Source organism: Ciconia boyciana, chromosome 19 (genome assembly GCF_034638445.1).
Source record: "Ciconia boyciana chromosome 19, ASM3463844v1, whole genome shotgun sequence".
In the NCBI taxonomy this organism is placed as follows: Eukaryota; Metazoa; Chordata; class Aves; order Ciconiiformes; family Ciconiidae; genus Ciconia; species Ciconia boyciana.
In genome coordinates this window covers 8,969,388-8,995,912 of record NC_132952.1, presented here as the reverse complement: position 1 = coordinate 8,995,912, position 26,525 = coordinate 8,969,388, and the positions used below count along the sequence as shown (strand labels likewise).

At 57.0% G+C, this 26,525-nt stretch overlaps 1 protein-coding gene across 2 annotated transcripts in view; it reads right to left on the bottom strand.

Moving 5' to 3' along the window:
• Positions 1-1,479: 1,479 nt before the first annotated feature.
• Positions 1,480-26,525, bottom strand: part of AJAP1 (adherens junctions associated protein 1) — a 41,168-nt gene continuing 16,122 nt past the window's right edge. The window contains exons 2-6 of one of the 2 annotated variants that reach the window (XM_072884024.1): positions 23,309-23,967; positions 12,035-12,122; positions 9,190-9,432; positions 7,648-7,778; positions 1,480-2,057 (exon numbers count right to left, since the gene is read on the bottom strand). In XM_072884024.1, coding sequence (XP_072740125.1) covers positions 7,706-7,778; positions 9,190-9,432; positions 12,035-12,122; positions 23,309-23,967 — 1,063 coding nt within the window. In that variant the 3' untranslated portion in view covers positions 1,480-2,057; positions 7,648-7,705. The remainder of the gene's footprint in view (positions 2,058-7,647; positions 7,779-9,189; positions 9,433-12,034; positions 12,123-23,308; positions 23,968-26,525) is intronic. The other variant, XM_072884025.1, reaches the window with a different exon arrangement.

Genomic DNA, 26,525 nt, shown 5'->3' with positions numbered 1-26,525 from the left:
GCCCGCTGCCACCATCCCCCCCTCCTGCCTGGCTCTCCCAGCCGCGCCGGTGCGGGGGGGCACGGCACGGCACGGCACGGCACGGACTGCCGCACCCGACTCCATGGAAAGGCTTGGACAGGGGGGCTTGCAGGCAGGCTGGCAGGCTCACCAGCACCCACCAAAAACACCCACCCCAGCAGGAACTGGACGGGCGGTGGGACAGGATTCTAGAGCAACACACCAAACCGGAGCCAGCGGAACCGTACTTCCCTGGCAAACCGTTCGGCAAAATTCTCTTTTTAGTGCTATTAAATGATCCCATGATTGTGGACAGTGGGCTGCATCTTCTCCTGCCATGGCAGACCCAGCCAAGACCATGAGAGCAAAGGAAGAGGCTCCCCGGAGCCTGCTGGCCTTGGGCTGGGGCAGGAGGCAGCTGGTTTGTTCCTTTCTTGTTTCTCACAAGGGGCTGAGCAAGCTTTGGTGTCATGGTCAGTTTAGAAGCCATTTTCCAAAAAACCTCCCGCATCCCACTCCTGAAATTTGTCTCTTGTGCCAAGCCCTTTGAAAGCCCGTGCCTAAAATCCGTCCCCGGCCAGCCCTGAGGCATCATGCCTAATACAGCAGGGACCACAGCTCTGCGAAACAAAGGGCAGACGCAGGCTTTTGGGCTTCTTCCTGTCTACCTCGATGATGTACGGGGCTACAAAAGTCTGGCAATACCCTTCACCACCGCCTTGAGCTGCTGCAAGCTGCCAGGAGCCGGGGGACCTGCCTGCTGTGAGCTCCCTGCTCGCTTCCCGCTCGCCCTGCCCCGCACCGCAATCCGCTGCCCGGCTCTTGGGGACGCAACGGTGCACGAGCACCGACTCAGACGTGGGGTCCATGGGGAGGAGGAGCAGGATCCGCCCCGCGCACGCGGCATCCCGCATCGGGGAAAGGGGGCTTGCAACGGCCGAGCGCCGGGGCAGCCGGGAGCCCCGCAGCAGCCGGCGGGCAGGAGGGAGCAGCTCTGCCGCCCGCTCCTCTCGCCGCAGCGTTACGCTTCCTCTGACCTCCTACAGCAGGAATGCACTTTGTGAATTTGGCCCAGGCGCATCCTTCTAGCTCTCATCCCAGCCCGTTTCCGTCCTCCTTTCGTTCCAGAGCAGCCTCCGGAGCACGCCGCCGTGCCTTCCAGAGCTGGAGGAACCACGGGGCAGCGCAGCCGCGCTCCTCCTGTTTTACCCCGCCGGCAGCCGGCCGCACCGGCAGCACACCGACGCCAGCCCCGGCCGTCCCCCACCGCCCGCTGCTGCGGTCCAGTCATGTCGCCACCGCTGGAAACGCATTTCCAAAAAGAACCAAAACTATATATATATATATATATGTATACATACATATATATGTTTATACATACACACACACACGTATATATATGTATATATGTCTACCTATATATACACATATAGGTTTGAAAGGCAAGCTGCCAAAGTAGAAAACATCAGTTCACCTAGTTTGTATTATGCGTGTTAAAGAAATGAGACTTTTAGCCCATGACATCTTCTTTAAAAATGAGTATTTAAGATCTTCAAAAATTGCTACAGTACAAAAAGTGTTTGTGTGTGTATATATATATTTTCTCTCTACATATATCGTATGCATGTATGCGTATGGACCGGAATGAATGACCCCACCAGAAGAGACACCCCACTTGTCCTCCACGTTTCTAGGCGTTATCGACTTAGCTTCGGCTTCTCGCGAAGTCTTTGCATCGGTACATGGCACATAATGGTATTATTGGCACAGGTTCAGAGTCACAGTCCACGTCCAGGCTCCAGGTGCTCAGACCTTCCCTCTCAGTCCCTCGCCGGGTCCTCTTCCTCCACCGGATCCTTTGCTCACACATTTTTCCTTCTCTTCTCCAAAAAACGCACTCTTTGAAAAACGCAGTTACCTATAGGCGTGTTCATTTTTATAAAAATATATTTGGCCCATAGAACGCTGCTCTTTGAGTCTCCTACTGGTAAACAGAAATGGTAGGTACAGGTAACCCATTATTTTTTTATATTTTTTACAGGTTCGCCAATGGAATCCTGTTAAGGACGAGAAGAAAAACAAAGATTAAATCACGACAGGGAAACGCATCGCGACCCGCATCGCTTCTTTGATGCCCCCCAGGAGCCCGGAGGCTTCCCCCTCCTCCAGCAGCGGCACAGCAGGGCTCGGGTGAGCAACCGCCGACGGCAGCGGGCGAGCACCCGGGGGAGCGGGGTACGGCGGGAGCGGGATGTCAGTGGCGTCCCCCTCCCAGCTGCCAGTCTGCTTTTGGGACGGGGACCGCCGCTTCTGCCGCCCTGGAGGAGCCCCAGCCTCGCCCAGCTCGCCTGCAGCCGTGTTTCGCGGGGCAGCCTTCTGAATGGGGATGCAGGCACGGGGACGGGGATGCTTTTGGCGAGCAGTGGGAGTGACTAAGAGGCTCCGGTGTGCCTTACTGCACGCTTTTATCTCCTCAGGGCCTTTTCCAAAGCGTGATTTATTTCTGAGCATCCTGGCATTCTGGAGCTTTTCATACTTGGGCTAAGAGCAGCGAGTACTCTGGCAGATGAGAAGACGATGATGAGTACTAACAAGATTTTCTAAAGTTAAATGCCCTAAAGAAATCAATAGAGAATTGGTTAAGCATCAAAAACTGAGATCCTATTGAAGTTCTTCTGAAGCCATTTATTTGCTGTCTTCTGAAATATCTCTCCCTACGTAAGCTTTAAACCTTTACGCAAAGACAATTACTCCCCATCATTAGCACGTGGCCACTTGCTTTCCATGTATGTGACTTTACGTATAGCGATACATGCTGTAATACAGCCAAGCGTGCCTGAGACAGCTACCCACCGCGGGCTTTATATACAGCAGATAGATATCCCGCATATGCAGAAGTGCTGCCTATAGTGTGCTCACGGCATAGATGCCCCAGCCCACGCTATGACCTCTGACTAGCTGGTTATTAGCATCTAGAAATGCAATATGCTTTATGTTCAAGGGTTCTTTCTTCAACATTATTTTTAAGCAAGATGCCCAATATATACCATCTCCAAGAACAACACTGAAGTCTTAATTAGCGAGACAGATTTTACAGAGCCCTTAATCTCCTGCACCGGGGCTGTGTTGGGACTGCTGTTATGCCTCCGAAGACAAGCCTGGATTTTTTATGATGACTCATTATCTGTTAATGTTAATACAAACCATTTGCTGTTGTTAGGCAGAACGGGGCCATCACAGCAGCTGCTCGCCGTGTTCAAAGCACGGAATTACCATACAATACTGTAAATTTTAACTGCCTTGTGCAAAAGCTAGGGTCAGATCAATGTTACTGTACCAGCACAATTTTCAGGTCTCAAATCGCCACTTCCCCAACAGCGATGCTGAACATTTACATAGTTCTGGATGAATACTACTTAATGCGTGCATTGCAGGATGTAAAATTTATATTGTATTCCAAATAGCCTCTTTGTGCAAAGTAGGTCAGCGCTTGATCAACCTTACAGATTTTTGTATAATCTCATTCCATGGGGTTTTTCAGTCAGAGAGAGTGGGATTAAGGACAAGAATAATGCGAAATCTCAAACTTCATTTCAGAAAGCCCCAAAGCCAGTACGAAATCAAACCAAAACAGCCACAGTTTGCTGCGGTGCCTGGCCAAAGCCACTCGAGTCTTCAGCAAATTTCACCTTTTGGTTTGCAGAACGGCAGCTGCTCCTGCCTCTGCCTTGGCACCGCGTCTCCTCCGTCACCCGCCGTGATCGGGGCACAGGGAGTTTTGCTTCTTAGACCTCCGTGCAGATAATTCTCCAGTGAGTTGCCTGGCACAAATGCTTTAATTGACTGCTTTACTCTTCACCTAAACCAGCCCTGGGCCACGCTGCTGCCGCTGCACCGGTGTGCCGGGCTGCCCGGACGGGCCGAGCCCCCGTTTGCAGGAGCCGCTGCCGGGCTGCCGGCTGCCTGGGTGCGACATCCCTCTACAAGCCAGCGCTCCAGCGGGGCCGGCCGCCGGTGGCTGTGATCTGCGGGAAAGCTCCAACAGCTGCTCACCGCGGGCAACGTCGCCCGCTCCTGGGAGGGCCAGCGCCCCGGCAGGGACCGCACCACCGGCACAGGAACCCTCCCCGTCGCTCCCGTTGGCGTGGGATGAATCTGACCCCAGGAAACAACTTCAACATCTGCTTGCCGTGTAACCAGATGAGTTTCACCAGGTTTCCTGACACAACCTCAGCGCTGCCTGCAGCTCTCCAGGCTGGAGACTGCTCTGCGGTGCCGTCCCTTACATCTGCTCCCTGCGACCGCTCGGCCCAGTGCCGTCAGCATCGTCAAATGCCAGACTGCCATTTAGGCAGCACGACGTTTGGTACTCGCGCAGTGCTGATGGACTGTAATACGTAGAGTCCACGTTAAACCCCGACCAGCCTCCCGGTGCTCAGCGAGTCGAAATGTCCGCGCACCCTCACTGCCCTGCCATCCCTGTCCTCAGCCACATCATCTGTCTTGTGCCTCCAGCTCTGACTCTACATGTTCGGTAGTACTAATTTGCTTATTAGACAGCTAAGAGCTGTGAAGTGCCATCAATTAAAACTTGTAAAGTGCTTTGAGCCTTTCCAAGGAGAGAGGTTTCCGGCACGGAGACCGGTGCAGCGTCTGACCTCTCCCGGTGCATGGCCGTGTGCCTGCAGAGCGGGAAGAGCCCCCCACCCTCCGCTCGACCCGGCTGCGGGGGTGCTCCCCTCGTGCCGCCCGCTGTCTCCTGCACACAGCGAGAGAAAGGGGCTGGGAAGAGAAAGCCGCGCGTAAGCCCTCTGGCCAGGAAGCTCCGTGTGCTCTAGAGCATCCTTCCACCTCTGCCGAGATGCAGCGGGTCAACATCAACTGTCACCTTCAGGCTACGTTGCTGCTACTGTAAAAGCCAGCCAGGAAAATGGCCATCCCTCCAGAAGAGGTGCAGCCCGAAGCAGCTGCACCTCCTTTTCCACCAGCCTCTCCTCTAGAAACGAGAGCTGGAAAGGCATCCCCAGTCCCACCGCTCCTCCTGCGCTTAGCAGCATCTGTCCGGTGACAGGACCAGGCAACCACGAGAGGGGACCGGCTACCGGGGAGCTCAGCTCAATGCCACCTGCTCTCGGAAGCTTTTACCTTACGCAGTGACACGTGCAACTTGAAATAATCATTTTGTCTGTGGGACGTCCCAACTGGCACGTACACATTCATGCAAAACGCTGTTTGCACGGGGTTGCGATGCATCTTTTGACCGCAGGCTTCTGGGAAGCCACGGGGAGCCGTGCCGACCGCCACGGGCTGCGGGGCAAACCCCGGGCTGCAGGGACAGCCCTGCAGCACCGCTGCGCAGAGCAAAGCCCACTCGGAAGACACAGACCCTGGCCGTTCCTCACTCTAACAACCATGCCCCGGCAGAAGATGCAGGCAAACGTGCATGGGAAATAGTACGGTGTGGAAAAAATATTAAGTGACCTTTTTTGAACTTCTAAAGGATTTGGGTTGACCCCATTCTGGGACGAGGGCAATTTCACCTGTTATCTGTGCTGTGGTGATGTTGTCTACGTTACTCCCCACATACGGTAGGGATCTATGGCAACCACCTGGTTTCTACCGTGACGTAGCACTTATGCACGTGTATTCTGGAAATACCCTGGTGCAAATACACATATGCACATGTACACATGCAGAGACCAGTTTTTGGATTAATCTCATTTTGTTAACATTAATGAAACCAAGCATCAGCTTCCAGAACTGTATAAATAACTGAAACACTATTACAGAGCTAATGCTCCAGGTACGACTCAGATAGATTTTTCCAGAACGCGTCAATACGTGTTTTATGGATTCCATGAAAACGGGTCAATGAGAATTTCAAGGATTTAATAAGGCATAATGGACCGGCTTTGGACTATTTAAAGAAATCTATGGAGACGACCAGGGCTCGGTCTTTGGCACAGAGTTTGGCACAGGACCTCAGGCAGGAGCAGTGGGAATTGCACAGGCTTCCCACAGCAGGCAACAGCTCAGAGCTGCTCCTTCTCCTTCCCCCTACTTCAGGCACGAGCGCAGCTGATGGCATCCAAGTGTGACTGGCTTGGTTTTTGTGTTGTTTTTTTTAAAAAATAATTTTAAGCCAATGGACAGACATCACAAACTACAAAGCTCACGGTGGAGAAGGCACAGTGGATTATTGCTGTTTGCTTTCTGAAGCTAGCGTCTGCACGTGCTGTTGAGGCAGACCCTGCAGAACCTCTCTGTTTATCCTCCAGCTGCCCTTGCTCACTAACACCAGCTCTCCAGCCAGGTGCCTTCGCACTTTGTCCCCCCGAGACAGCGGCCACAACAGAGTCAGAGAAATAACGAGAGAACATTAATAGATGGGGAGTGAGAGCCTCTTAAATTTAACAGTGAAGCCCCTCCAGCCAGGAGAGGCTCTCGGGGGGCAGAGCCGCCCCGGCCGAGCAGCGGGGCCGCATCAGCGGGACCCTGCGGGCAAAGACGCCGGTGGGCGAACGGCTGAACCCTGGCTGCCTGCTGCCTGCTGCCTGCCCTCCTGCAGCTGCACACCTCACCTGGCCTGCCAGACACAGCCGGCCCCGAGCACAGCCGAGACCATTAACTTTTTATTCCCTTCCATTCTAATCTAATTATACGTCTGTGTTCAATAGCTGAGCATAATGTTAAGCAGCCTATTCCAGGTAAGCTGCAGTCAGGGAAGGCTGGAAATTTCATTTACACTGAATATATGATTCATTACAGCAGGGACTTGGGACAGACCAATTAATTCACCTGAGCGTGTGGCTCGAACGGGCACTACTGCCCCATGGTGAGCTGGCACACCGTGAACCCTAATTGCTTTTCCTGCCACCGCTATCGGCCGTGCCACCTTCAAAAGCAATACAAGGAGGTGAAAACGGCTCAAGCCAACTCAAAAAGGAAAAAAATCCCCAAACAATGTGCTGTTGAAACCAGCACAACATCGTTGTACTCCTTTGGTTGCAGCAGTATCCGAGGTGTGAACCTGGCCGCTGGGGACCACACACGTGGGCTTGCAGGCTCGGCTTCCCGCAGAGCAACGGCGGGCACGGGAGGATGAGGAGGAGGAGGAGGAGGAGGAAGAGGAGGACCCCGGCACCCTTGCAGAGGGAGCATGGAGTGTTTATGACAGCAAACATCACCAAATGAGCTTTCAGGTACCGATGGAGCATGCACGTCAGATGCATGACCCTTGAATGAGACGGGCTGTCCATCATGCAACAAGAGGTTAATTACAGATCAGGCCATGTCACAGCACGGAAATCACTGTCACCTGTTGAGGTTTTAGAGGTGGGCTGGAACCACAAGATCAGGCTGAAGTTCCAGGCTGCCCCAGGGACCCTTTGCTCTCAAGTCCGCATCCGTCCCAGTCCCTGCCTTTTAGCTCAGGCCCATCTGTAATTCACCTCCGTGGAAAAGCCATGTTGGTACCCAACGTCCCATCCACGGCTGGGTGAGACACCCTGCTCAGGTCCGCCAGCCCAAAAGAAGCGCTAGTGGGAGGATGGCACCGGGCAGGGAAGAGCGCGGCTGCTCGAGGGCAGGGGACGATGGGCACGGGGCAGTGGACACGGGACGGACGCGGGGGAGCGCAGTACGTACCAGGAAACAGCCCGATGGCGTCTGCCCTGCCCCCAGAAGTCAAACAGGCTTCGGCCAGTCAGCAGGAGATTTCAAACCATTTCTCAGACACAAAGGCCACAGGAATAAGATGCCGGTCAGAAGAAGAGGGTCTGCAGCAAGCAGAAAAAGGGGCTTGCACGTGCTGGTAGGTAACACACAAGGAGCAAGCCGAGGTGGCCTGCTGCAAAAATCAGCTTTTTTAGAGGGGGAAAAAAAAAAATTTCTAAAGTAATGCTTTGAACGGGCTTATTGGCCTTGGAAACCAGGGTGGTGCAAAGCAGAGAAAGAAGAAGAAGATGGGACTGCGATATCAAACGTTTTTACCCCTGTGCACGAGCACCTTCTAACGCAGCCAATTGCTCCGGGGATGTCTGACCCCGAGCGGCAGCAGGGCACCTCCTGCCTGCCACCTCCCCGTCCCCCAGAGCTCTCCGCCGCGGCTCCCACGCGGGTCTGCCGTGCCCGCTGCCTGCACGGGGTCTGCCAGGCTGCCTGGAAACGCACCAAGGCCAACAGGGTCCCAGAAAGCATCACTTGATGCAACGAACCCCCTCCAGCCAGAACAAGGGCACCCCTGCATCGCTTGGCTGGGGTTCACATCCAAATCAACGCACGCGTACGTTCAACGAAATGGTTTGAAAATCCCTGCCAATTCTCTGCCTTCCAAGCTCTGAAGAAACCCTGAAAAACGTGAACTAGCAAAACCCCATGCGCACGCAGACGGTGATGGTTAAAAAGATGTCTATAAAGCTGCTGGCTTCCAGACTTCTGTCCTTCATGCAGGTAGACATCAGCTGCGGGTGGCACGCACGCCACGGGCCAGCCAGGCTGCGTGGAGCACCAGTTGCTCATTTTCTCCCTCAAAACTCTCCTCCTGATTTCTCCTCTTCGATGGGGAACATGCATTTACTGCGCGGTGAAACTCTGCACCCGCGCCCAGTGAAAGGGCTCTGGGAGCCAGCTCGAGGTGCCGGGTGGCATTGACCCAGCGCTCCCGTCCACCTCCCCCCCCACGCAGGCAAGGGGCACGCAGAGCAAAGGCTCGCATCTCTTACACCACGCCGCCAGCTGCTACGAGGCCCTCTTGTTAATGCATCATTATTTCACGCCAGACAAACGGTTCATTTGGCTCTTGCTGCCCGCTCCTCCTTTAATCACCCCGCTCATTTGCAACCCAGCAGCTCTTTTGATGCCACTTAGGAGACAGCACGAACGCTGGAAGATGGATCCGGCAGCATTTACGTGCTGGCGGCAGCAGCCGGGAACTGAAAAACGTGCGGTGCCGAATGCTGCCAGGGCTTGTTGAGCCGACAGCCCATCCTCATCGGGGGATGAGCGGTCTAGCGGCCGTGCCCACGCTGAGCTATGGGGCGGGCGAGCATCGCGGTGGCTTGGAGAGCCGGAGGAAGGCAGCTCCACCACGTGCTCCCAGGGCATCTCCCCGGGGAAGAGAGGGGAGAGCGGACCCCCGGAGCGGGACGGTGCTCCCCAGCCACAGGGAAACCACGCCGGCTGCCTCACCTGTTTCCATTGAAGGTTGTTTTATAATCCCCGGGCGAGTGCAACGCCTCCTCCGCGTAGACGGGCACGGGGGTCCGGACGCACTCGTGGGAGCACTGCAGCGTCTCGTTGTAGGCGGTGAAGATGTCGAGGGCGCTGGGCACGCGGGCGGGGGCGAAGTCGGTCAGGTTCTGGCAGCTCTCCTCCTGCTGGTCCAGCTTGCGCTGGTGGCTGTTGCGCCGCGGGCGCCCGCTCTGCGCGCAGCTGGGGCGGCGGGGGAGAGAAGAAGGGACACGACGCACCGCGCGTCGCTGACGCTCGGCAGGGGAAGGCGCGTTATCGGCCATTAATTATACATCGCTCAATATTAGATTAGCATTCAGGCACTTTGGAAAGATCAGCCACAATCAAGCAGTCATTTGCCTTGCCTTTTTTTTTTTTTTTTAAGGATCAAATTTAAATTTTAGATACGAGCTTTTTACCACCAGAGGAATTACTTAGCAAGTCATACGTTTATACCTGCAGGAAATGAAAGCCTTTTTGTAAGTTAAAAGACCTAGGTGAGAACAATGAAGTTAAACCCTTTCCATTTGGGAGGCACCAAAAGGTTTTCACTTATCAGGATAAATAAGCTCAGAAACTGGTCTGACGCGGCAGACGCTCCCCCTCGGCCGAGGGACGGCTGGCGGGGCAGCCCTGCTCCCCGGTGACTCCACCGGCTCCGGAGGCTCCAACGGGACCTCGTGGCCGTGCAACGCTTCTGGTCCAGCACACGCGAAGCAAGGAGAACGCCAGCTAGCAGGAACCTGCCCCAGATCAGGCTGTTCCTATTTAAGGGTCTAGACGCTGATTTAATTAAGAGGTCACTTTTTTTCTGAACAGGATTGACAGTGCCTATCGTAATACTGGAGTTTCGAAAGACGGCAACTCCGAGGGCAGCGGGAGCTGGGGATGCTGGCGCTGCCTGCGCTGCCTGCGCTGCCTGCGGAGGGAGACCTGCGGGACCGGGAGCAGGAGGCTCCCCCGGGAGCGGCACCGTCTGGGGCAGCAGCATCTGCCAGCAGCAGGGCACAGCCTGCTCTGCACCGGCTGATGCAACCGAAAGAGACAGCCGCTAAAATAACTGTCAGCTCCACCGCGGCACATTTGCAGAAGGAGCAACGACAAGAAGGACACTTGCACGGCACGCAGCCGTCGCTCACCCGTCTTGCCCGAGGGGGACAAGCGCCAGCCAAAAGGACGGGGGTAGAGACCGTGTCCCGTTGGGGGCCGGGGACTAAGCGTGTGCTCTGGGTCAGCTCTGCCACGAGCCAGCAGCCAGCGCGCGGCCGGCCCCCACCTGCACAAGCAGCACCGGCGGTAGCCTAAAAAACGCGCGAAAAACCAAAGCACAGTTTGGCAAACGTCAGAGCTGAGCAAACCCACTGGGGTGCTGCTGTTTGCCTGTGACACGTCTGACCACGCTCTCCTGCAGGCGTTCTCTGGTGATCTCCCCATTTCACTTATTGTAAACAATTTCTATTCTACACTGATCACTGTATGGTTTTTTTTTCCCTTTTTGCCTTCAGCATTAGGTTACTCGAGCTGTTCTGCCAAGCTGTGGTCGGCCGGATCAATGATATGTGCTGCTTATGACCACTATTAGAGAAAAATCCCAGAAGTGTTTTAGAAAGTATTTTCCACGCTCTTTCACTGAAATTCTGCTATGACTAGGGAAGGTTAGTAAAGTAAATCCTGTCTGAGATACAGAACTGAGCATCACCGGCTGCGCTCCCGATGCCTCCCCGCGGGCCCGCTCCCAGCAAAGCAAACTCGTCTGCGGGGCGAGCAACTCGGTGCTTTCGGCCAGCTGCAACGCTTCGTTAAAGCTCTGCCGAGATTAAGATGCCTCCGTAGCCCTGCAAACAGGTTTTCCTCTAATCCCGGGAAGCGAGCAGGCTTCTTCATCAACCTGGCTTTCTAATTTCCTCCTAGGCGCAGGAATCGATCTGCCGCAGCACCCGTGGAGAGCCCGGGTGGGCAGAGCGGGCAGGAGGCCAGGCTGGAGGAGAGACCCACCGCCGCCGAGCACGGCGGCACCGTGCGGCAGCTCTCCCACCGGCCCAGAGCTGCAGCCGTATCATTACACCAGCAACGCTGACCTCAAAGTAGGCCAGTTTCCCTGGGAAAATAGGTAAAGTCACGAGCGCCTGAAGCGAAAAGCTAACCTATTTTGCCATACGCCCAGCCATGCCGAGAGAATAAACAGGAGCAAATTAAGCTGGAGGAGCGCACGAGCGCTCCGGGGGATGGGGCACGCTTCAAACCGGTGGCATCTGAGGGGCTCAGGGATGCCCTTCAGTCCCCGGAGTCGTAGGGAAGGTCAGAAAATGCAATTGTTGCTTGCCGAGCCAGGCGGGTGGTTTCAGGAGCAGCAGTAAAGCTGCTTAAGCAAGGCGGCAGAGGAGACGGCACCCAGCGCAGGGCAGGTCCCGGCACCCCTGCGGGGACACCCGCTGCGGCTGAACGCACGACTTTGACCTCACCGGGTGGCCTCATGTTGCAGCGAGGCAATCCCGGAGCAGCAACGAGCACGTGTCCCACGTGGGACTCGGCCACCCGACCCTGGCCACGTGCTGGTCCCCAAAGCCGCCCACCACGCGGGGAGAGGCGGGGGAGCCGCAGGGGCACAGATGAAGCCAGGTGCTTCAACCTCCTTTGGGGGTTTCAGTATAAGAAAACCACATTTTCTCCTGCAATGCCTTTCCGAAGCCATCCCTGGTGCCACAGGCTTTAGCGCTCGCAGCTGGAAAGGCACCCCCGTCCCCACCCTGTCCCCATCCCCACGCCACCCCCACAAGCCAAAGAGACCCAGGAGGGACCTTACCAATTTTTTAAGACAAGAGTTGTTATCAGAGCAGCTATGACCATGATGAGGGACACGGTAATAGTGATTATCTGATGAACCGCCAGACCTGCGGAGAAAAGAAACGAGAGAGAGTGGGGACGGGAGCCAAGGGGGATCCCGGGCAGCGGCGAGCAAAGCCCCCTGCTGCGCACAGACCCCCCGCGGCCGCCTCCTCCCGAGCCCTTCCCCGGCACGGGGCCGTACGCAGCCCCCGGCAGCGGCCACGCAATCCTCTCTCCTGCCTTACATAAAATAATCTTTAAGCCAGGCTTCTCATTTCCTATCCTCTCAAGTATGTTCCTTGTCAGCCCGAATTAGGCACGAAGAACGGAAGAGATGTGAAGACGTATCCCCTCCGGGACGGAAAGGGAAACTTGAGCGCAGCCTTGCAGTGGGTGCAGGATTAACCAGAGATAATAATTACCGCACTAACTGCTGCTCACTTAGAAGGTCGGATGGGCTCATTTTCTCCTAATTCACCTTACACAGGGTATAATTTTGGCTCGTGTATCATTCCTAATGAGCAGTTTGGAAACAAAAGCATCTCAATGTACAGTATGTTTGTGATTTTGTGCTGCTTTACAGTTGCAATTTTGTAATGAAATGATTTTCCTGGCTGCAGCCCAAGGATGTGCTATTTTTCACAAACAGATGTTGCAGCTCCTGATGGATGGTATTTTTAATAAATAAGTAAGTGTTAGCATGACAGGAAAACAAGCAGAGATACACACACACACACACACACGTGCATCTGTGCAATGCATGCGTAGTGCTCCCAGCTCGCGCGGGTACGCGTGGCAAGGAAATCGCTGCTGACTCCCACAGGAGCGCACGGGCTCCCGGCCGGCTGCCCACAGCCAAGGACGGTTTCTGCGCAGGGGCCGTGGCTCGGCCGGAGCCAGGGATGCCCGCAGGGCTGCCGTGGCTGCAGACCCGGGAAGGAGGTGGGCAGACGGCTGCCTGCCCGCCCGGCCGCGGGTCTCGGCAGTGAACCGGCCGCAGCAGCTCTTCCAGCGCCGGCAGCCGTACGCACGCACATCCCTTCCCCGGCAAAAGCAGCGTGCGCCAGGCGTGCCCCCTCCTCGGAGGGCGGAAAACCCTCCCGGGAGAGACACGTCGGGGGCAGCGTGCCCCCGCCACAGCCCTGAGGCTGCTCTCCGCGGGGACTTTGCACAGAGCATCCCCACGCTCCCACGGGAATGCCGCCCAGGGCTCTCCCACGCTCCTGAGCAGCGGACTTGGGGCCACGCCGTGGCTCCCCAGCTTTCAGCACGGCGCACCCTGCTCTCATGGCAGGCTTGCGTGAGACTCTGAGCAGCAGCCCAAGCACCAGGCTGGGTAATTAGGCCAGATTAGATTTATGAGTGATATTTTAAACCACGGATCACGCTCGCTGCTCCGCTGCCTTCTTTCGAAGGACAAAAGTTTTGACTCCCTTGAAATTTGTTACCTCGTCTCCCCCTGCTCTTCCCTGTGCCCCAGGGGTTTCAGGTCCCTGCCCGCGCACCCACACTGCCGACAAAACTCATCACGGTAGAAGAGCTGCTCAAGCTTAGCCTGACTCCCAGGGCAGAGCTGCCACCTCCCAGGGCGTGCGGTGTTCGACACCTCCCCAGGCCACGCACCTCCAAAGAACCCCTAATCCCCCAGAAATAGGATGGAAAACGCTTCTGGCCCGGAAAGAGCAGGAGAAAAGCCGTGCAAGTTGCTGTGACCCACGAGGGCTCCCGAGGGGAGATGGAAACCGCTCGGTGCGGGTGCATGAAGAGATGTAAGTCACCTTTTGAAGGCCACCTCCAGCACGCAGCGCAGCAGCCTCCCAGCTTTCGGGAGCACAAGCGCGCATCATGCCACGGCTCGAGGGGTTAGCCCGGTTTTCCTTAGCTCTGCCCATGGGCGCGCGTGCCTCAGCACCACACCTCGCCACCTGAGCATCCTTGCTCAAGATCCACCATCAACTTGCCCTCGTCAGCGTCACCGTTCTGCCCACACCGCAGGACCCAGCCTTTGCCGCTGGCCACCCTGGGAAGGAGGCGCGGATCCCCGCTTGGGATGCGGAGACCCATGAAATCCCAGATTTTGAGCAACGAGGCCAGCCAGCAGTGACACCTTTTTAGGAAGCGCTGCGGACTTGGCTGCCAGGATGCATCCCGGGTGTAAATCAAATGCTCAGAAATGAGAGTCTTGACAGTTTAATATAATAAAACCAAGGTCACCTTTGGCGAGTCTGATTCACCAAAACACGCCCACTGCCAAGCACTCAGGTAGCGATCGCTCACGGGGAAGGCTTTGCTCCCAGCCCCAGAGCCACCGTGCCGGAGGGCAGGCAGCAGCCAGCGACCGACACCAGGCTGCCAGGGAGGGAGCCGCGAGGGAAGGACGGGTGCGAAGGAGAGGGGAGCGATGGCCTGGCACCCGCCCTGGGGACCAGAGAGCTCTGGCATCTGGCAGAGCAAAGGCACTCACCTCCAAAATAAAAGCAGAAGGGTTTCTGGAAGGAAGCACGCACCCAGCGTCTTCTGGTGCTTATTCCGCTTTGCCAGCGGATACGCTATGGAGGAGATCTGGGAAAAGAGCAGGGATCCCGACTAGGTTTAAGGACAGGACTTGGACAGGACAGGACCCTTGAAAGGGTTGTCAAGCATTGGAACAGGCTGCCCAGGGAAGTGTCCGAGTCCCCAGCCCTGGAGGGATTTAAAAGATGTGTAGATGTGGTGCTTGGGGACGTGGTGTAGCGGTGGACTTGGCAGTGCTGGGTTAACGGTTGGGCTTGATCTTAAAGGTCTTTTCCAACCTAAACGATTCCATAATTCTATGACGTGGTCCGGAGCAGGAGGCGGCGGCAGATGTCAGCCACACCAAGGACATTGCTGGCGAAGGGGTTTTGTAGAGGCAGGACCAAGGAGAAATGACTTCCCGAAGGCCAACGCTTCCAAAACGCCGGCTCTTTGGATCCTGGCACGGTCCCAGTGCCGAGCCAGCAGAAGGCAAGAGCCCACCAAAACGCAGGGAGGTGCAGAATGCTGCAAACCCCGCGTACTTTGGGGTTCTTCCTCTGCTCCCCAGGGCGGCAAGCCGCACGCTCCCTCCCCGGGGAGCCATCGGACGGACAGACGGACGGCTGCTCGCCAGCCTCCGCGCCCTGGTGAAGCCGAGCGCAGCGGGATGGGATGCGTCAGGGCTATTTTTCTCCCTCGACTCAAGCACCTATTTTGCAAATGACCCATTTCCTCCATTTACTCCCAATTACACTTCAATTGGTTCAAACACGCTGTGACAAGGCTCCTCCGGAGAACTGGCACAAGCAGCTGCCAGAACAAAGAGCGGGTCAGGGAAAGCAAATGCGAGGGCTGGGGACGTGGTGGCAGAGGACGGGGAGGACCTGGCACCCACTTCCTCCGCGCCAGCGCCGGCTCCGGAGGGGTCCAACACCAGGGAGCAGCCGCTGCGCTTCGCGGCCTCGAGAAGGAGACTCGGCAGGGCCGGGCAGAACCCGTTCGTGGCTCTGCGGGCTGGGGGGGCTCCGAACCGAAAGCCAGCACCCGTGGGGACACCGCTCCGGGTGGGTAGGATCGCTCGGGAGCTGGCTGAGGATCGCTCAGGATTGCTGAGCCCGGAGCTGCACGGGCTGGCGGAGTCGTCCCGCCCGCAGCTGGGGAGATCGGCCACCTCCCGCGAGCGACTCGGGACCCAGAGCCAAATTCTGTGCTCCTCTGCTGCTCTGCCTCCGGCTTTCGTTTCCCGAGGGAATTCACGGGGAAAACGCCACAGGGCTTTTTCCTGCCCGCACCCCACTGGCTGACGGCGAGGCGCAGAGAAAGACTTCTGGCCCCGTGCTTCGGGTCCCAGGAGCACGGTCGCGACAGGAGCCGTGTCCCGACTGACCCAAGGAGCGCAGCCGGCAGCTCCCGGCCCCCAGCTCACGCCCGCCCCGGTGCTTCGGTGCTCCCGCGCGTGCCGGGTCAGGAGCGACGCCCACCCCGGCAGCAGCCCGGCACAGCCAGCCCGGCCGCATCCTTCGCGGCAATCTTGGAGCAGCTCCCAGTGGGACACTGCCGAAAAAGATAAAAGGAAAGACTCTAAAAATAAAATAAAAACAGCCCGGTGCCCGATTCCTTTGAAAACAGAAGCAGCGTCGGAAACGAGACCTGCAAAGATGGGAGCTGAGGCAGAGGCGGCAGGGACACGGGAGAACCTAACGATGCAATTAATCCTTGCACTTACATAATGGGAAACGCGCAGGCAGAACAGATTGCAGGTGGCTGAGCACTGGGAAGGATGGCAGCTCTTTGGAGCAGGACACATGGATTTTAAGAAGGGCTGGATAATTTTAGACTCCATCACATACATAAGTTGCCATATGTACCGGCACAGAAGAAAGTTCCTTTGCATCGCATATTAATTCTGCACTAGAGCCCGGGGGGGTTTCAAGGGGACAGGAAATGTTTCTCCCAACAATGTTAAGCACAGCAGCGATGGCAAGAGGGAAAGGGACCGGGTGGGAAACTGGGATGATTCCCTGGGAAGCCCTACAGCAATACCCACTGCAATAAAGACTAATAGGTCTTTATTCTTACTTTGCAAATATACCGGATCCTTTCCTCTAGGCCTTCAAAGAAATATCTAGAACCGTACAGAGCAAAATCGAACAGAAATATCCAATCTGCAAGAGAAGGTGTTAATGGATGGGGCATCCTGGGAGAGGGGAACATCCCGTAAGGGGGACCACCCCGGGCGCGAGGCGAGAGGAAAGAGAGAGATGGCGGCGAAGAGCAAAGCATTATTTTAAACACGGCCCTAGGAGCCCAATCTGTCTGGGGGAAAGGGACCTGGAGGATAAAATCAATAGCTCATAAAGCAAAACCACTCTCCTCCTCCTCCTCCGGTGCAAGAAGCCTTCTGGCGCGCGTGTAACTCACAGCGAACGCCTGCGACCCCAAAACGCGGGGCAGGCTGCAGGAGAGAACCTGGAAGCAGGAATTACGGTGGTTCGGTTTTGTTTGCTCATCTCCGTGGCAAACATTTCAAACGGTAAAGCTCCGATCCCAGCAAGTTACAGAACCCGGCGGTCATTTAATTACATGTTAATAACCGGCAAAGAAACAAGCTGCAGGAAGGGCAGGGGCTGGCGCGGGGGATCGGGGAGGGACGCTCGGCGAGCTGCCGTCCCGTCCGGCACCGGCCGCGTACGTGCCTCATCTCTGCAAGGGGGCTGCGAGCGGTTCCCTCTTACAAGGCTTTTACTAGGCAATTTGACGCAGTGACCATTTAACTCGAGGGTAATTACAGGAGAAGTATTTAATGGAATTGAAAGTGTGTCCAAACCCCTGTGCTTCTGCTAGTGCAGCAGAATTTAATGTGTTGCCTGCCAGGAGGGAAAGCTCTTCAAAGGCGCTCTTTGAACCCTTGGAAATGCTGAAATATTGCTGGGTTTTTCCACTCTCACGCCATCCGAGTGCACTCCGCTCTCGCCGGGGACTTCTCGTCCCCTCCAGTGGCGGGCGAGCCGGGCTCAGCACCCCCGCGGGCGGCAGCCCCAGCCGTGGAGCTCGGGCAGCAGCTGTGCCTCAACCCGCAAAACGCAACGCCAAATTCCCCACATCCCGGGAAAAACGCAATCTTCTCAAAGCAAGCAAACGCCAGGGCTTTTTTTATATGTTATTTTAAAGACCATGTATTTGCCACCGAGATGAAAGCGCTGAGTTTTGGCCTTTCTGGCCACCTTTCGAAACGGCTCCCGGACAGCTCTGCATCAACTGAATTAATTCCATGAGAAAATCCATTCGAGACTAATGTCTTGCTACTGCAGAAGTGCGCAACGGCAGCGAACAGGAGATATAAGCTCTTAATTAAAAACAAAGAGAACCTCTATCCCCCCAAGGCCTTTATTTCAACAGCTCTGGTTAGGGAGACTGTATTTTTCATTTTCCCAATAAAAACAGCTATGAGCCGCAACTCTTTGAAGACCCTCGTCAAGGCCTCTAAGCTGCATAAAATTAAAAAAGGAAAAAACAGCTCCATTTCATTTTGCAGAGCATAATCGTGCGTTACCGTTAGTGGTAGAAAACCAACAGATGCTCCGAATACCTGCTGCAGCCAGCCAGGAGGGCTGCAAGGAAGCACCCAAGCCCCTTCCCGCACGCGTGCCGCGCGGATCGCTTCCCTGCTTCTTTCTCCCCCCTCTGCCTCAGCCTTCCCGCAACTACCAGTTTGAGTTGAAATGCTGAAAGAGGGTAAATCTCCTAAATAAGCCAGGGCCAGGTCTGCCGGCGCATGGCGGGGAGCAGGGAGGGCCCGTCCGGCATCGCAGGGCCGAGCCAGAGACACGTCCTTGATTGCAGCAGGACTTCCATGTGCACAGTCAGGCCCTAACACCTCTCCCTCTCGCTCCTCAGTCAACGCATTGCATCCAGCCAGGGACAGACCATCCCAAACAGGCTCCCAGTAACGAGCATTGAAAAGAAACTGGCTCCTGGGAGCGGTTAAAGAGCTTATAGAGGGGGAAACGATGGAAATGTAGATGGAATCAGTGCTGTGGCAATTGTTCCTGGCCAAAACAACCTTCTAAGCAATTTCCATGGTGAGCATCACAGCCCACACAGAAGCCAACAAGCCGTCACGCCGCATCCCCCAGCCTGGCGGGCAAGCCAGTACCTGCTGCCCGCAACAGCCGTACCAGCGAAGGATTCCTCTCCAGTGGCTTAGCCACTGTCCACGGCACTTGGCCTGGCTCCCTGCCTGCACCCCAGCAGGCAAAATACAGCTGGAAGAGCTGCGTGAGCCTGGACCGGGGAACGGCTGGGCTGACGGGCTCCGCAGAGCCTCCCCGGTCTGCAGCAGCTGAGCATCCGGTACCGCATCGCCGGGGAGCGGAGCGGGAAACACAAGACGGCAACCACCGGAGAGGATCCACTCGATGTGAGTCGATCGGCTGCCTGCTCGGGGCACCGCCTCCAGCTGCCTTTGGACACGGGGACATCGGTGCCGACAGCTGCCTGAGGGCTCTCTCCAATGGGGGGTCTTGTTGCGGGGCTCGGCATCCCGTCCTCAACCCCGCCACGAGTCTCCTTCCTCTGTTCTTGCATCCCATGGGCACCGGGATGCCTCTGCCTCCTCCCGAGCATCGCGGAGGGGCTGCGGAAAACCAGCTGGACTCGAGAGGCATTACAGCTTCCCCAGCCATCAGAAAACCCATCTGATCCCTGAAAGCCTCATCTAGCCGATAAAACCACTTTTGGACAGAAAAATTTGATCAGGAGTGTCGTGTGGCCGTTCTGCTGCAATCACAGCCACAAACGGCCTTTCCCAGGGGGGATCAGTCAGACTTTGCCGTAATGCAAACCCTACCGCCATTTAATAGCTTGTAAGAAAAAAAATTTACAAAAACCACAAGGGTTAGATACAGAGGAGGAGATATGGCAGGAGTCTTCTTGGAAAAGCTTGCTCCGGTGCAAAGCCGGTTCATCCACTGCCCGACCCGCTGTGCTGGGAAACCACCTTGGGGCCGCTCCTCTAACACCCCTCTTGCCTTCAAAGCAGAGTTTGTGCAGGCAAAGCCCCTTGGTTTTCCACCTGGTAAATCACGGTGATCAGCTCCGAAACCCAGCCCAGTGAGCATTAGTCATCCTGAAGTGAAAATGCAGTTCTTCAGCAAAAAACCCAAGGTTCCTGGAAACCTCCCAGTGTTTTGGGTTGGACTGATGAAAGGAGAATATCCTGCTGCTGCCGCCGTGAAATATTCTTGCCAAGAACAAAGATCCTACAGGCTTATGCTAAAGACACTGGGACTTATCTTCTCAGGTGTTACAGCAAACATCACTGAGCAATAAATATCTCTGAGAGCAGCAGAGGAGAGTTTCTGGCTCATTTAGACACACGTGGGTGAAGGCACGCATGCACGCACGACATCTGCTAATCCCGGGGAGAACGAGAGTCCCTTCTCCCTCGCCATCATCCTCCACCCTTAAGGAAAACCACTTTCTGGCGCAGCTGATGCATGGCCTTACAGAGGACCCTCCGGGACCCTCCCGGGAAAGGTGGCCGGCAGGCACTGGCCCAGGAGATGCCGTCCAGCCCCCTCGCCTCCCCTCCGGCCCCCGGCTGCGATGGCTCCCCACGCCTTTGCCCGGCGGATCAAAGCCGCGGCTCCATCCCAACCGCCCAGGGTCTTCTCTTAAACACATTTTATCTTTAATTAATTCCTTTGAAGCCTTTTGCATCCGCTATCTCCTGGCATCCAGCACCCCCTCTCCTGCACCTTCTTTTTGAAGGCAGGGTCATCTCCCAGCGGGGAAGCGAATGTCTCTTTATTATTATTTATTCCTGGCCAGCGGTGGGGAGGGAGCAGAGGGTGGGCTGGGGCACGCCACGAGCTCGGCTCTGGCTGCCGGCACGGCGGGTGCCCACGCCAGCACCCACGCAGCCCCGCACCTCCACCCAGGAGCACCCCTGCCAAACCTGGCCCCCACCTCTGCCCGGGGACGGGGGTGCCCCTTAGCACCGGCTCCTTCACCAGCACACTGCCTGCAGAGCACGACGCCAAACTCGTTGCGCACCAGCCATCAAACCACCATTAAGAGCAGCAGACGGCACATAAAGTCTTCTGCCTTATAAAGCACTTAAAGGTTTAATTAAAGACGGCTTTATTCTAATAATACTGAAAGGAGAGCCTCAGACAACCCAGCGAGCGCAATTCATGCCTTCGCTCTGACAGTCTCTGATTCATTCTTCTCTTTTCTTCTGTTTTTTGGCTGAGCCCGTAGTACAGGAGGATGCGCTGCCTTGGCGGAGGAGCCCAGCCCGCTCGGAGAGCAGCCCCGCGGCCGCCCCGGCGAAAGCTCCTTACGGCCCTCGCCTCTTGCAGCACGCTGGAATTTTAATTATTTCTCTCCTTCCGTGCTCCACCATAAAACGATTATGACAGCCCCCGAAAAAAGCAGCACAGTTTTGAAAAGCATAAGCATAAACTATGCCTGGGTGAACATATTGTGTCCCCATCTGACTGCCAGCAGCGCTCTGCCAGGCGCCGAGCAGGCAGAGCTGGCACCGGGACAAACGCACCTGAGCTGTGGGTTCCCCAAACAAGCCCCTGCGCGGCGGCACCCACCAAACCGCGGCGGCACGTACCAGCCTCGCCCGCCCTTCTTCCGGGACAGTACGAGTAACCACTCCTCTGCCTGTTCTCCTACCTACAAGCAGAGTATTCGCTATTCCAGGGGAATTTTTTTAAGCTTGTTTTTGCTGCTAGTGAGTCACGGAGACATTGTTCCTCGCTTTTTTTCTCTCGCTTCTTCAGCAAGGAGGAGCGGGGCGAGAGGAAGAGCTAACTGAGCAGGACTGCTTTAACCGCTCGTCTCAGTGAGTGCTGCTGCCTTCGCTCAAGTGCCCCCACCCCACGCACCCCCAAGGACCCCCACGGTCCCCCAGCATCACCAGTGGCAAGTCCCTTTCCAGCAATGCACGGAGGGAAGCAAGGGCACGGCGCGGGAAGGACACGGCGGGGGGAGGCAGCACCTTCGTTAGCACGACAGCAGCCCCCGATCCAAGGGGAACGAGGGTGCTGGTGCTGTGCCGGGGAGCACGGGTCCGCTTGGCTGCGGGAGCGCTGGGGCGGCTCTGCCGGCTCCCGGGGTGGCCCCAGCTCCCTTGGGTGCTGCAGGTGGGACCACCTCGACCCCCAGGGCTGCTGCCAGACAAAGCTGAGGGACCACACACTGTGAGAGCAGCATCCCTCTCCGCCCGCCCCCCCACCTCGGGCTCCTATCGCGACGTGCGGCACCTTACAGGACGGCAGGACGGGGATTTGCAATGCTCGCTGAGGCAAATAAAAAGTACAGACAAGTTACCTAATCCTAATTTGTAGCCATATGTTTTTCCCAGCAGAGAACAAACACTTCCAGCCGCTAAAGCTTATATAACAGAGAGGAGCTGGGCTTGAAAAATGCATGGCCTCGCACAGGCGCCTTGCCAGCAAAACCGTGGCCGGTGCTTCGAGACGGCATTGGCCGCTCGCTCCCGAAACGCTCTCCCGGGCGCTCAGCCCCAGCAGCAGAAGGAAAAGCAGATCCGGAGCTCAGGCGCTTTTCAATGTAGGGTGGATGGGCTGAGATCAAAAAGGTGCTTTAGCCCCAGGAAGGAGTTTATCGCATTCACCACTCGGTGAAAATAAGTTAATTAGCAAAACCTCCGATCCTGGAAAAAGCCCCTAATGAGAGCTAAGAGCCGGCAGATTAAAGCAGCCGGCCCCCTGGGAGACCGCCGGGGACACGGCTCGCTGCCGATCTGCCGGCCGGGGAGGGCAGCGGCGGCAGCGGCGCACCGGCAGGCACGCGGCAGCACCGGCAGCTCGTCCTCGCCTCGACGAGGCAGCCGACTCGGTTAAGCTACAGCACATGCCCGGGGCCATCCTCCCACGTGCTGCAAACGGAGCAGGCCGACAGGCTGCCGCAGCCGGCTGACGGCAACGAGCCCCCCGGACCCCGCGCAGCCGGACCAGACGATGCCACCGAGGCCGGAGGCGCCGACCACGGCAGATCGGGGGAGATGTGGCTGAAGAGCTCGTCGTGCAGCTCGCAGCTCGCGCCGGCAGTCGTTACCGATACTCCCTTGCTAATTTATCCAGCCAATTCCAGCGTTTTTTTAAAAGGTGCGTAGGTTAGGAGGTTTTTTGCCGCTATAAATAACTCCTCTAAGTCAGGAACAACATTATGGTTACCTTGCCTCTTTCTGCCAAGCAGGGCAGGGTAGGTAAATTAATTGGGATTAAGATTAGCCCATAAAATTCTTTTTCGATTCGACTAGAAAATCACTGTGGGCTAAAAGCAGTCGATGCACAGTGAATAAATTCTGTAAACTATACTATGGTATCCCACAGTTTAATACTGGCAATAACAAATATAATTTAAAATAAATGGGAAGCAGCTTTCCCATCCATGTCCACGCAGCAGATAGCGCTGGGGGAACGCATTGCCGTGCCCGAGCACCATGCTAAATACGATTACAGGAGATGGGCTGTGGATGGATACGGCTAATGGGAAAAAACACAGCAAGCTGCTGGAAAACGCCTCTGATAAAAGCAATGAATCAGAGCTGCCGTTTGCCTCCCGAGTGCTCTTGTTTAACATCATGCATTTATCTCCGTCCGAGGCGGTGCTGCCGCCCGGCAAGCTCGTGCCGCAGTGACCCCTCCGCCCCAGGACCCCCCAGCCCTCCCCATTTACCCGCCGCAGCCCCCGGCCCCCCGGCAGACCCTACCTGTGCTGTCTCCCAGCCCGCGGGGCGGGCGAGCATCCTTGCTGCCACTGCTGTGGCCGGCGGCCGGCTCGGCGGTGCTGGTGCGGCCAGGGCTGCTGCGGGGCACGTCCCCACCAGGCGCGGGAGCCGGGGTGCTGGGGGGCGCGGGAGGCGGCGTGGCGGCAGCGGTGGCAGCGGTGGCGGTGGTGGTCGCGGCGGTGGTGGTGGCGGTGGTGGTGGCGAAAGCGCCGGGCAGCGTGCTGCTCTCCAGGGAGTCCTCCTCGCCCGTGGGGCCCCAGACGATGACCTCGGGCAGCGCCGTGGACCGCCCGTCCCATGGGGCGAAGCCGCGGCCGCGCAGGTGCCGCCGGCCCCGCCGGGAGCGGGGCCGGCGCAGGGGGCGGCCGGCAGGCAGCAGGGCGGCCGGGGGTGGCCGGCGAGAGCGGGGTCTCTGCGGGGGGGGCGTGGGGGCGCAGGTCCAGGGGGGGCCGGGGCGCCGCAGCTCCTCCCCGCTCCCCACGCCCCACGGCGAGCTGCGGGACAGTCTGTGCCGGAGCACCGGCCGCGGCGAGAGCCTCCCCCCAGCGCTGCTGGCTGGCGGCTGGCAGCTGGCAAGGTCCATGGCTAGGTGGAACATGGCTATTAAAATCCAAGCATGGCTTCCGAGCGGGCAACTTGACCTGCGGACAGACAATGACCGTGTTAGAAAGGCAGGGGAGCAACCCAGCGCTCCCTCCCCGCACGGCATGCCCCGGCTCCCCGAGCCCCGGCAGCGCAGGAGAGCGGTGCCGCCATCTTCCCCCGGGGCTCCGGCCAGCACCCCCCGAAACAGCATTGCAGGGCACCCTGCACCCTGTCCCCACCCTCCTCCCATCTCAAAACCCACCACCACGAACAAGGCAGATCAAGGACCCCCATCCGAAAACGTGACTTTGCTGCTTTTCAGTGGATCTGTGAACGCCGTGAATGACTTGAGGATGGGTTTTACCGCAAAACGCCCCAAGTGAGCGGCCAGCGTCTGCGTTGCCCAAACTCAGCCGGTTTAGATGAATTTCTAAAGCAGATGGCACAAGGGGAGCGCCAGCGGCGAGAGCCTTTGCTCCGTGGTCTCAGCAGGAGCCCGACCCCTGCTCCCCAGCTTCCAAGGCAAGGTACAAGGAGCGAGCCCGCAGAGGACGGCGGTATTAATCCCTCAATGAGCTGAAGCAGAAGGGACCCACGCTCCTGTGTTTGCACCTGTAACCCATCTCCTATCGAGCAGGTCGCCCACGCCACAGCTGGAGCATCCCCTCCTGCGGAGAGCAGCGCCCAGCGCCGAATGCGACCCCGCGGCCCGGGGACTCACCGGGTGCCGCGCCAGGTGTCTCCTCGGTGAAGCCCCCAGCCTAGCAGGGAAGGATGAGCAGCCCCTTTCCCTGCTCCCTCTCTCACAGAATAGCAGGGAATCACGCTGAACTGTCGGCAGGCTCGTTATTTAAAACTTTGCTTTGATGTAACGTGCCGCCATCAGGTCAGGTCACGGCAAAGCCCTCTCCCTTCCTCAGCGGCACCGCACCTTCCCCTAAGACGCTACCCCACGTGAAGCACGGTGTTTCGCAGTAAGAAAATGCCTGATACACAAATTTTTCTTGTTGTCCCCCCGCCTCTGCCTGAAAAAAGTCATTAGGCCAAAGCCCAAAAATCTTTACTCCATTTTATTCAGCTTTTACACAAGAAAGACTTTTGTCGAACTCAGCAGGAGTTAATGAGAGCTTTATATGGCTAAATAGACTAATCCTCCGCAGCGCTGCGCCCCGTAAAGTCCTTGGTAGCACTACAAAATGTGCATCTGGTTGACAGAAGCATTTGTACACTCCCTCCATGCGTGAGCAAATGAAGCTAAAGGATCTGACCTGGATACTCTCAGGCACAGTCTTTTTCTGCTCAGAGGATCTCTTTTTTTCTTCCTAATTGGGTATTTTTTCAAAGCGTAACAGCATTTATTTTGGGGAGGAATAAGGCAACGCAGGGAAAGAGCGCAGAAGGAGAAAGGGAAGAGCCAGAAACAGACAACATAAACCAAAATAGTTCAGGCTGGGGGAGGAAGGATTTCAAGGCTTCAAAAAAACCAAACCACCCAAAACATGTTGTTGGTGGGGTTTTTTTTAGAGGCCGGCGGAGCGGTGGCAGTGCCGTGGGGGGCAGCACGAAGAGCATCCCCTGCGTGCCCTGCATCGGCAGTGCCACAGGCAACGCCCCGTCTCCACCGGCGAGGACTCAGGAGCTCCGGCTTCCAGCGAGAGCATTCAACACAGATTCACCTTAGCAATGCTCATATTCACTCCAGCGGCACGTCAGGCTCGATTTCAGCCTCTGCCTGACTCCCTAACGCCATCTGAAATGTCTCCTCGCAAGGAAGGAGAGGTGCCGGGCACCTCCCGGTGCTACGCTCACCGGGTACCACCTCTCGCACCACCCGTGCGCACCCCCAAACCTCCTCCCTGCCCCTCCAGCTCTCCGCGAGGAAGCAGCGCACGAGGCACTTTTATTAACGGCCGCTGAACGAGGCGAGGGAAGATGCGCCCAGCCCAAACTTGGTGCTCGCTAAATCCCAGCTGCTGCGTGGAAGCTTCTGAAAGACAAAATGCCAGTCCTCGGTACTCGGGATTGGCAGCTCGCAGGAAAAACAGATTTTTCCCCTCTTCCCATTTCCTCCTGCTTGCTCATGACGTTCTCAAGCTGCACTGATGGCAGCCCCGAGCTCACAGGGGTTTGCTCCTGCACGGGACCTGCCCGAGCATCACTGCCTTGCTCCCCTGCAGCACTGGGCAGACACGCAAGGAAAATGCACCGTGCAACCGCTGGCTTCAGGCCAGCACAGCAGAAAGGCTGTGCCCAAGCGTGGCCAGGCAGGGCTGGGTGACCCCACAGGCAGGGGTGTCCCTTGCTCCTGGCATCGCTCCCCAGGCCACAACCTCTGGTGATGGGGAAGGAGATGGCGGGGGACACCCATGGCTCATACGGGGCAGCACGAGGCAGGCAGAGCCCCTAGCAGCACCCTGTCCTGCCCCAAGGACGGCGTGGGTCACCCTCCCACCTGCGTCCCCTCAAGTGATGCCCGCCAAGGGACTGCCACCCAAGGAGCATCCTCCTGGCCACCCTGCTGGCTGGCATGTCCCCAGGAGATGGCTTTTGGGACGGGAGCAGCGAGTCCGGTTACCTCGGAGGAATTTTGCGTGGCATGCAATCTTTTGAGGGC